At 32.7% G+C, this 12274-nt stretch overlaps 1 protein-coding gene across 1 annotated transcript in view; it reads right to left on the minus strand.

The window, feature by feature from the left end:
- Positions 1-12274, minus strand: part of LOC126965630 (suppressor of lurcher protein 1) — a 353858-nt gene that overhangs the window by 110785 nt on the left and 230799 nt on the right. Inside the window, exons 6-8 of the mRNA XM_050809301.1 lie at positions 10944-11100; positions 10053-10112; positions 860-948 (exon numbers count right to left, since the gene is read on the minus strand). Coding sequence (XP_050665258.1) covers positions 860-948; positions 10053-10112; positions 10944-11100 — 306 coding nt within the window. The remainder of the gene's footprint in view (positions 1-859; positions 949-10052; positions 10113-10943; positions 11101-12274) is intronic.

A 12274-nucleotide genomic window follows, 5' to 3' on the forward strand; every position in this document is an offset into this window, starting at 1 on the left:
GATTACTCGCTTTTTTTGAAGGTACCCAAGTCGTATCGTCCCAGAAACAGCGCACAAGGAAGATCATATCATATTATATCATATAATGGCGACGTTTTTGTCTGTCGTCAAGTCTATTAGAAGTGCGTCGTGGCTAGTAAAATAAATTGGCTAACAAGACTTAGCATTTGATGTCTCAAAATGACGACCGCAATTGTGATGCCTCTAACAGTAGAAGACATAAAAGGCATTTATCTTCTCAAAATTGATTCCTATAGAATTCTATAAAAATTATTATTTTTGATGTCAGTTTAAACACTTCCACCGCTTCAAAAACAAATGGCGCTTTGAGAGAGAAGAAACGGCTCAAGAGAAGAGTCTCTAGCTGCTGACAGAGGTCAGCATTCTTTTTTGCGCATATTTTATTAAAATAAACAATATTGTAGTGTTATTTTGCTTGCTATATAATCATAATCTTGTCCCAGGCTGTCCTTATCCATGGCATTGCTTAGATATTCAGCTGTGGAGTAGTAAGATTTACCAAACAGTTATTTTTTAATAAAACATTCAAATTTATTTATAGATAATGCCTGAACAGTGACTGGGACTTTATTATACAGGCTTAACATTAACTGTTAAAACTGTTATAAATCTCGAGTATTTAATTAATTAGGAATATCTTGCTCATTTCGTCAAAAAAATATTACTTTATAGTAAAATGAAGTCGAAACTATTATTATTAATATTAATAAACTAAATACTATAACTTCTATCACTAAAAGAAGAACCATCAAACACGAGTATTAATAAGTTAAATTTATTTTCTCCCTTGAATATTCTTTCTGTGTAAAATATTATGAGATTACTTTTAAAATCTTACCTGTAAGCTCGTTACACAGCATCGCTATTGTTGGCCCTTCTGTGTCATTGCCATCAAACACCTTGATGATATCCGCTCGCCGTAGGCAACTGAAAATTAAAATTATAAACACGCTTGTAGTTATACTTACAATACTACCTATAATTACATAAAGTTAAAAAAAAAAATAATTAAAAAACAACCGACTTTAAAAACACTATTCCAAAACAATAGATATAATGTGCACTAAAAAGTATAAAAATAATTGCGTATTTTTACACAAACTAATAACAAACCTATCTTGGATGACACCGACTCTCAACTAGAATTGGATTGATTAATTTGATTGTATAAAAATACGCAATTATTTTTATACTTTTTAGTGCACATTATATCTATTGTTTTGGAATAGTGTTTTTGAATTCGGCTGTGTTTTTGTTAAAAAAAAAATATTTTATGATTTTTAGTGAATTTGAAGTACAATTAGGTACTAACAATTTGTCTAAATATGGGTAGATATACTAAATTTTTCAATGCAGCAATGAACGTAAGTGCTTTGCAATTTGATTACAGATAGTTCTGCCACAGATCGCACCCTTATGTGTAAGTCGTAAAGGAACCCATTGATCATCATATTCGACTACGACAATTACTTGACCATAACTATGTTATGGTAGATGACTTAAATATCTGGATTGCAAAAAAAAATATTCGGCCGAGTATCGTTAATTTGCTCCCAAGAATTGAAGAGTTCCGTTACTAACCAAACTCTCACTAAACTATCTTTGAAGTATATCCTTTCCAATAAAAAAAGAATCATCGAAATCGGTTGGCGCGATATTGAGTTATTCGTAAATTTATAATCCACTTTGCTATACGTATGTATAGCAAATTTAAGACTTTTATGGTTTTCGCATGCATACCATTGTCAGATCTGGACCAAATAACAATAGGACCACACGGGAAGCACCAGCTTTCAAATAAAAAAAAGATTTATCAAAATCGGTTCATCCAGTCGAAAGTTTTGAGGTAACAAATGTATAAAATAAAAACATGCTGACGAATTGAGAACCTCCTCCTTTTTTAGAACTCGGTTAAAAACTATCATTACGGAGAAGTGTATTAAGAATATTGACAGCGTTGCCGCATTGGATAGCTAGGCTGATCCATGGACTGAAATAGCTGCCAGCTTCCAGCAGTTACCAGTAGCAATGTTGAGGCGTGTAGAAAGTACTTTGTACATTCTCCGTGCCTCTGGTCCCCAGGGGCAAGTCTCTCAACACCAAACGGTACAAACAAGTAAAAATCAATGAGACCGAAATATTTGCTACGTTTGCTGTCTTCGGCAGTCGAAGCAGCAGCCCCAGCACCAACTGATGTAACTTGGACATGGAAAGGAGACAGAGGTACGACGCTTGTTGTTATTTTATAATTACTATAGCGATTCAAATTTTTTATTTTTATTTATTATTATTCAAAATAGGATATGAAATCACTTATTTAAAGTTTTTTACTTTACTACTACTACTGAGAAGAACGGACGCAAGAAACGAGGGGAGAGGGCTTCTTCTTTTGTTAATAAAATTTAGATTTAACGAAAGTTTTTATTTAAATCGCCTGAAGGCGGTCGCTCCATTCCCAATCTTTGGTATCATTAGGCGTCTCCTAAAAATTGTTTAGAACTTCGTATTACATTTGTTTTAAACATTTTCTAAGAATAAGTTTGTTTGTTAAAATGCTTGTTATTATACTTTATGTCATGAAACGTACAATATAGAAAATACCAAACACAATCATTTCTAGAATTCAAAAGAAAGAAAATAATTAGCACTTGGAATAACATAACTAACAATAAAACTTCAAATAGAACAAGCATCTTATGGAAGCCTAATATAATGTTCTGCTAAAAACATACATAATATTTCATTAAAATCAACAAAGTCTGTATTTCTTGGAGATAATTAAGACTACTTGTACTTTGTTCAGTTCGGGAATTGTGTTCGACCAAATAAGCATTTACTTTGCTGGTAGCTGCTTCTTTGAAACAACTCAAGTATATTAGTTACTTTAACCCAATTAATATAATATATAAACTTTAGTTTAATTCAACGAGTGTGAAGTTTCATATATTTTTTTACGGGAGGAAAATGCTTCGCCAGTCAAGTCATCAGGACTAATCTCCTCCGAGACAAGACCGTTGACGATGTTTGTATGATAATGCTATTGTATAAATATAAAAAAATATATATATTAGAAAATATGCGACGATATCGTTGCATTGTTGATATTTGTACCAGGAGAGTATAAGTGAGGAAGAGATTTGTTTGATACTTATTTGATATTTAAATTACAAGCCATTGCTACTTCAATGTGCGGTGCCGCAGGCCCTACTGTGACATCCTTGAAAGCAGTAGTACCTCGCATACACCTCTATTTATGGAATATGGAATCAGGGGCTGAAGACGTTCAAGAATACTTACACAAATTGTGCCCAGGAGCAACTTGTACTGTTAAGGAACTTAAACTATAAATCTTTCAATGTGGGCGACCAGTAGCCTACTATGAAGCTTGTTTCTCTGTGGATGTCTGGCCAATAAATGTGAGGATTAAAGCCTGGGTAACGTTTAAAAAACCGAACGTTTCGCTCAGTACCGACCATTATAATCGGCCCTTTCTTGACTTCCCAGACACCCAGTAGGGTTACAAAAGCGGAATTAAGCATATTGTACCAGAATGTTCGGGGTATAAAACTAAACTCGCATTGTGGCGCAATCACTTAGCCATCTTGGAAGTATAACTTGGTGGCTGCTGCGGAAACTTTTCTCGACGGCTCTGTTTATGATTCGGAATTAGCACCTGGAAAATGATCGGTCTAGATCGGTCGGAATATTAGGTTATATAAATTTAAACAGTGCCTCACTGTCTCTTAATAATTATTATTGTTATTTTTTATCTTTCTGTAATTTACTTGAGAGAAACTTAGTACCGAACTTTCATGGAGGTAGCTTGACGTTGTCCTAGTTCAGGAAAGTGCTGACATAAGAGATGTGGTTGTTACTAGTACAGAAGGTATAGTTCCCATTGATACCTATCACCCTGCTCTAGATATCAAGCTAGAGGTTAAAGCAACCTTTGATCTGGAAGTAATTCCACCCAGTAACATAGGCCGAAGAAATGACTTCAACTTTAAGAAATACGACTATGTCAAATTGCATCATTTGCTCTCCTGTGTCTCATGGGACCGAGATTTTCAAGTGGATGACTCGCCTAATGCAGTACAGTGTTTCTATAACATCCTATATGAGCTGTTTGATGCATGTATGCCGAAGAAACGTCTCATGAAATGTAAACACCACCGTTACCCGGTCTGGTTCACGCATGACATTATTCAAGATGTAAAGCAGAAGTTTAGACTGCACAGTAAGTGGATACGAACTAGATCTGATGACACATATAAGCAATTTTCAGACATCAGGGCATCATTAAAGTGTAGAGTAAAGTTGGCCTACAAAAGCCACCTTGAGCAAATTGAAAATGAAATAAAGGACGGTCCCGTGAATTCTGGCATTTTATCACCGCACTGCGATTCAAAGCAGGTTTTGAGCCTATAGTCACATATCAGGGTGAACCCTTCTCTGGAGTAGCAGCTGTGAAAGCCTTTGCAAGCTTTTTTTGCTAGCGTTTTCTCGCCAAAAGTACCAAACTTAAATTCGGATCTTGTCTGGTAAGTGAAGATATTAGCTGAAACAGTAATTATGTCAACATCTTAAAATTCACTCCTTCGGATATCTTTTATGGTATCAACAAACTTAATCTACAAGTTCTGTAGAACCAGATAACATCACATCAGTGATTTTAAAACAGACTAAAAATATGAGCCACTATGTTACATATTGAATTTAGCTCTAAGGACAGGCATTTATCCTCCTCAATGGAAAATATCAAGAGTCACTCCAATTCCTTAATCATCTGGCAGCTCTGCAGTTGAACAATAACGGCCAATAGCTATACTTTCGTCTCCAGCAAAAGTTTTCGAAAATGTATTGCATAGGTTAATTTACTCACAAGTAGAAAAATATCTTACAAATGTCCAGCATGGATTCAGAGTGAAATGAACGGTTAAAACAAATCTTTTGACTATCACTGATTATATCTCTGCACGGTTGGACCGCGGCCTTCAGGTGGATGTACTTTATTTTGATTTCAAAAAAGCGTTCGACTGTGTCAATAATAACATTTTACTGAAGAAGCTTAGTAACATTGGTTTTGCACCAGGGCTTTTTAAACTCCTAGCAGACTACATGCGCAACAAGCAGCAGTTCGTTAGGTTGGGAATTTATGAATCCGCACCTTACCACACGCGCTCGGGAGTAGGTCAAGGCTCGATACTCGATCCTTTGCTGTTTCTTGTTATGTTGAACGACTTACCGGCAGTTCTTGGGCATGCACAGTGTCTCCTTTACGCAGACGATCTAAAGTTATACACTGAGCTACTACACCAATATTAATTATCTATTGGTTTTAAGATTACAAAATTCGCTAAATAATAATAGAGGGATAATTAATTCCATTATAAGGTACTAACTGACTGACTGAAGCAGCTGGAAATAGTATTAAATATCTAGAAACAATATGCCGGCTTAATTTGCAAATAGGGCGGTAATGAATTTATGCTAAATTTAGGTCCGTCAATTGCGAACTAAACATCAGTGAGCCGTGAGCGATGGCGCGGGCGATGCGGTCACGGCGCCCTATCTAGCTGATATATTGTTTAATATATTTAATTGTACGAATAATGTGATTATTACAATAGTAGCTATAATGTAGTTGATTATTTTCTATGTTGATAGATGATTTCGCTAACTATTGAATAATTTCTATTCATATATGAATATCTAATAAATTTACGAGCGACGTCTAGTGAGATTTATGAATAAAAGTACTTACTTTATTAAAGTAATTATTAATTTCTTCTTGAAAATCATTTTGTTGAAATTTTAATTAATTTACTAACTTTGTTAATCAAATCAATTGAATAAAATCTACAATTTTATGTTCTCCTTTATATGAACATGTGAAATATATTATTTCTAAAATAGAATAATGTTGTATTAAAGTTTTGAGGATAAATATATCTTAAATATTAGAAACCAAATATTGAATAAAATCAAATATTTAAATTTGATATTATAGGGAAATAAACATTACAATAAAAATAAGTTATAAGATTTAAGAAAATGTAAGTTACATGTGTCAACTTCAACGCACGACCGAAGTTTTAAATAGATATGTTATAATCAATTTTCGCTCTCTGTCTCCTCAAGAACCTTAGGAATCTATGTCGTTGCAATAATGTCTAATCTGATTTCATAAAATGATCCCAAATTAAGAAAACCATATTTAAAACATCATGTATTCCAATTTATGTACATAATCTCAAAGCGATAGTAAGTTTGCCTATTTTCACCAAAAATAAATATATGTACCCCAAAATAAAGACATGTAAATAATCATCAGCGATTGACGACAATAAAATATGGCGAATAAAACTAAACGTTCAGTTCAGTTCAATCTATCGTAAGCAACGTAAAAAATATTTGTTCCAATAAAAAAACAACAATTTCCCCAACAGTTCCGAGGAATAGTGCACTGCAAATTGCAAGACCACTTGAGCTACATCGAAACAAACATATGGGTTGAAATATGTGAAGTAGTTACGGCCAGTGCTTGACGATAGAATCCAAAATATTCCGGACAGGACTCAACGCCTCGAGTAGCGGAACAATAGCCTACACATATTTTCAGATTTGGTCCGGCCAAACTATCGGACGCGGTCCGGTACCGGACTATATTCAATGGTACGGCGGACCGATTGGTGCGACCACCGAACCGTCTGATGGTTCGGCCGGCCGTACCAAATCCGACCATGTGTTTAAGCTTTAAGTTTTTTCGTAACGACATAATATTTTCTGCCAATTCACTCTACTGTAGACTGCGTAAAAGAACTTTCTTAAAAAATTTAAGACGCATGTTCAAAATAAACTATATTAAAATTTTGAAAGGAATTCAATAAATGTAGTTGCGGTGACAGATAACAATGTTCTAGAAACAATGTGGCACTCGCAAATCTAATAGCGGCGACGGAGACCAACTTAATTGAGACGGATAACTTCGGAATTCAATACAAATGTTATTGAATAAGTTCTGTGTCTCGTATTTTAGTGTCTTGGTTTTATCAAGATGTGTATCTATACGTTAGTATGTTTGAAATAAATATATTTCTATTTGTATTTGAACACGTATTACTCTGGATCTACCACAGATATTAATTTTGTATGTGAGAGCCAGATTAACTAAGAATTACATAGGCTTCGAATCTTCGGTTTGACTTAAGATAACCGTATACGCACGTAAAGTTAATATTCTATATTATGGTTCCCATCATAAGAAAAATCATCTTAAGAAAAGTCCCAAAAAGAATAGTATATATTATAATATCTAGATTTGCGCACACGAACGATGGTAAATTTCAACATCGCTGAAGTTTATATGGAAAAAAAATTACTATATATGAAACACGTCTATAATTAAATTAAATAACATATACACAACACAGACATAATTATTTTATCGCACCACAAGGCATAAACCTAAACAGATTTTTTTTATCATCAGAAGGGCAAACGGGCAAGTGTTTTACCTGATGATGACAGAGGTCAAGAGTTGCATTGCCAATGCTGGCAGTTAAGTTAATTGTTTTACACTTGAAGGTCCATTAGTTGAAACGATTCGGAGATACATAAAGCATCTCAATTTTGAAGTGTTTATATTATTTGAAAATTATAATATTATATAACGCGAGTGTTACACATTTAAATTAAACACATTTTTAAAGGATTAATTCATGTGTAATTGTAACTGTGTTTTATATTGGATTTTGCGTAAAGATTATATTTAAATTATTATTTTAGTTAACCCGATGTTTCGTGATCTTAGAAATTACATTTCAGGGGGAGTTTTACGCAAAATCTAATGTAAAAACAGAGTTACAATTACAAGCGTTCTAAGCCTTTAAAATGTGTTTTATTTTAATGAGTATACGGTTATTTTGATAAAATGATGTTCCGTGCAGGTGCGTCCATGCATAATGAAGTTAATTAAGCGATACGGCATCAGCTTATTACTGAAACTATGTGTGTTCATAATTCACTTACACATCATGCTGATTGTGATTTATCATTGAGGTTATATTGAAGAAATCAAATTAAAACATGATGTTCGCTCGCTTGTAATATTGAATTCAAACTGAATATTATTCAGGCTGAGTATAGTCAATATTCAGTCTGAATTCAGTATTATTCAAATTAATATATGATATTTTTTTAAAACCAGTTGTGTATTTGGGAATTGAATCTAATCATGTAAAAAATGTATATGATTTAAGACAGTATGAAATATTGAAATGAAAACTTCTTTAGCGGCGTTGAGCACTTTTCTTGGGATGGGTATAACATGTTATACTCGCGTCAGGACACGTGACCTGTTCGAAAATTCGTAAGACAGTCGTTGAAATTATGGATGAAAGTTATTTTTTCAGAGAGATAAAATTTTTAATGTAAATAATTGTAATAGTTCTGAAGTGCAATAAATGAATATTGTATTTAACCACAAATGTTAGTACTTTTATACTGATTAATAAAACAAACCGTCCCAAATTATTCCCTAACCATTCCAAAAATAAACAACATTTATGTTCAAGTTTTCACTTCTGCCGGCACTCCCGGAGTGCAACCCATATATTTTTATATAATTACTCTCGAGGCAAACGCAGCTACAAATTTAGTTTAATTCTTGTTAATTTTGATGATACTTTGAATAATCATTATAGTGATTATTGTACAGTACAGTATACTGTACCCTACCTTATAATTAACACATTTTACTGATTCATGCTATACGTATTCCAATCGTATTTTCAAAATTATTTTCTAGAAAAAACATGTAAATTATACACAAAAATAACACTGTTATAACAATATTTCATAAAATCAGTTAAAACAGCACCGTAGAGAAACACCACATCTTCATTAATGTCTAAAGACAATAAAAAGATAATAAATTATGCGATGACGAAAGGGAAATCATATACGAAATGAGGTTAAAAATTAAATTATTAAGTTGAAATGAAATGAAATATATCTTTATTGCACACCACAAAATAATGAAACATAACAAAAATCTAGACTACAAAAGCAATAGGCGGCCTTATCGCTTAAGAGCGATATCTACCAGGCAACCTGTAATGAATCAGTTATAGTTGAAAAGATAACAGAAGGCGGTGTTATCGATATGCATATAATTTAAACATACAGTAAATAATTCCAAGAAAAGGACTAGTATTGAATTTGTCACAGTAATAAATAATAATTATGGAGCATTGTTTTGAAAAATTGGAGAGTTTGAGCCTTTCTGATTTCAGAGGGAAGAGAATTCGAAGAAGAAGAGAGAAGAGAGAAGAGGTTAACAGCTTGCACAGCAAATGAATTGTTGCAAAAGGAAGTTTGATATCTTTAAAAAATTCAACTACCAAAATAATCCTAAACAGCTTTAGTAATCTGTTTATTTTTACAACTAACTCTCTTCTTATTCTTCTTCAAGAATAAGATGAGAGTTAGGCCTCCCATTTAGCAAAGTCAAAGTCAAAGTCAAAATAAATACTTTTAAAACGTCTTTATAAATTTAAATTGCTGACTCCACCATATGTTCGAAAAAAGTACCTCGTGAGAAGAACATAAAACAAACTCACTTTTTTAAATCTGCTTGTAACATAAAACATAAATTAGTTTGTAAGGTAGGATGGATGCAGAACATCACTAAGTATATGAATCGAGTTCAAAGTTAAAAGTGTTTTGAATATTCAATATTTTTTTAAATTATAAAAGATAAGTACTTTGACCTATAAATAAAATATTTGTCAAGAAGTTTGTACCTATGTTATACCTATACTGGTAGAATAAAATTGCTGAAAAATCAATAATTAATACTCTCAAGTACCTACGAATAATAGGAGCGGAAATTACAAAGGATTTTTTTTTCTTGACAGAAGATGTAACATAATTTATAATACCTTTTATCTTAGATTTTTTCTCGGCAAATAGCAATTACCTCGGAGCAAGCTAAACATTTAAAGCAATTAGGATCGTTTTTTACTCACCTTACATCGCCTTTCTGTAAAGAGATTTCTTCAAAGACTAATTTGACGCGGTCTTTTGGCCTGAAAATGAAAGAAAATTAAATTATAATAATAGATTGTAGGATCCAGAAGTGCTTTGAATTTACCTAACAAAGAACTTATTATATTATATATAAATAAACTCTTTTACGATATTTATTTTGTTTTATTGGACTTTCTTCCATGGAATAATTTCTTGAAATTTTTTAATTATTAATTTAAATAGTTTTATTTCCTTAAATGTAGCCTCTGCTGAGATATTTATGTATTCTATCTGAAATTTAAATATATTGTCTTTTGTTTTTTTATATTAATTTTGTTAAATTTGTCTTTCACACAACACATAAACAAAAATTTGGAGAAATAGCCAAATATAATTAGATATTTGATAGATATTCCATCGATACTAACACACTAAATTTGAAAAGTTGTATATTTTGGATCATTAATTTATTAACACGCCAAAACGACTGAATGGATCTTAACAATATTTGACACACACATAGCTGATTAGCTGTATTGACTTATACGGCCTTATAAATAAATTTGGTATAAAGTTTTGCTTAAGAGAAAACCAAGAATAATATGCAAAATGTTTTACCAATGGACATTTGGTTTATTCGGATGTATAAAGTTTTCCACGTTTATTTGCAAGGAAATTCGGAAAACTTACAAGTAAAATTATCATTGACAGTTTTGTCAGAGATATTCGATATACATACCTACGATATTCTTGCTTTATTCTCAGGTAAAAATTTATAACAAGTTTATTTCTAAGGCCGATAGGATATGCTTCGTTAACGTAATATCAAAACGAACTGACAACAGTTATATATAATTCAAGTTCTATTTGAAAGCTATTACAAGATATACCTGGCGTGAAAATGATAGGAGCACCGCACATTATTGGGATAGTTGGACGGGTATCTTGGACTGTAGAGCCGGCCATGTGCCGGTCGGTTTCCGGACCGGCTAAACTGATAGTCACACGCCGTCCCCTGTATCCGGACGCCTTCCGTCTCGAACAAGCCTGAAAACAACAACGTAACCCGCTAATTTCAGGTAACACCGCATCAAGAGTAAGATATCCCTACATCTTCTGTTATTCACACTTGTTGTATTTTATATATTAAATCTTAGATATAATTTATACATCTAGATGTACTGTGACAGCTGTGAACTAGTCGAAAGTTTTAGCGGCGCACTGTTAGCCTCTCATTTCAGCAATGCACGCATACTAAAATAAAGTGATTAATGTATCGCGAGTCACGTAGAAAACATAGCTAGTTATAAGCCTGGCCTGTTGTCATTCGTTTCCTAACAGCAAGAGATATGTAGAATTACGCAAGAATCTGTAAATTTGAAACAGGATGGGGGATTGGGGATCAAATCACATTAAGGTCTACATTACATCGGCGTTAATTTGCAAATGATACATTAAAATCATGTAATTCTTAGGATGAAATGAAACTGACATAATTATGATGGCGAATTATGCCATTATAAACGCGCAGGAATCATATATTGGATTGTTTTATGAAATGTATTCATAATATTATTACTTGTGAAATAATTCATTAGTTTTTTTACACTCTTGTTCGTGGGTTTGGTTTAAAGATCATTTATTCTCATTAAAAACATTACAAACTGTCACTTACATGAGAACAATATTTATAAATAATAATCTATGAATCGTCCTTATGATAAACATAGGTATAAAACTAAATATAAGTGTGTGCACTAGAAAAAGGAAGTATCATCTGCAATACATTTCGCTAAACGAAGCTTGAATAAATTAAAAGTGCCTGCATCTTTGATATCCGAAGATAGCCCATTGTACACTTTAGCACCTTCATATGAAATTGTTTTCAGTCCATAATTGGTCCTTGGTTTTGGTAGAATGAAGTAATCATTATTGCGTCTATTTTGTGTTTGTTTCTTTTTTATAAATGTTATTTCTGAATGTATTTTTTTGTCTATACTGCAATTAGGATCAAGATTGTTGATAATATTAGATATTTCAGTTTCATTACATGGTACTAGTTCAGATAGACTACATTGTGTTTGAATATGTGGTACTGTATGTGTGATATTGTTGTGATATTTGTTTGGTATTTGGTGTGCAAGTAAAGGGCCAATTGTAGAGAAGAAATCATTGAATTTCGTACAAATTTCTGGCAGTTCTGTGATGGGACCAGCTTCAG

The sequence above is a fragment of the Leptidea sinapis genome, chromosome 8 (assembly GCF_905404315.1).
Source record: "Leptidea sinapis chromosome 8, ilLepSina1.1, whole genome shotgun sequence".
In the NCBI taxonomy this organism is placed as follows: domain Eukaryota; kingdom Metazoa; phylum Arthropoda; class Insecta; order Lepidoptera; family Pieridae; genus Leptidea; species Leptidea sinapis.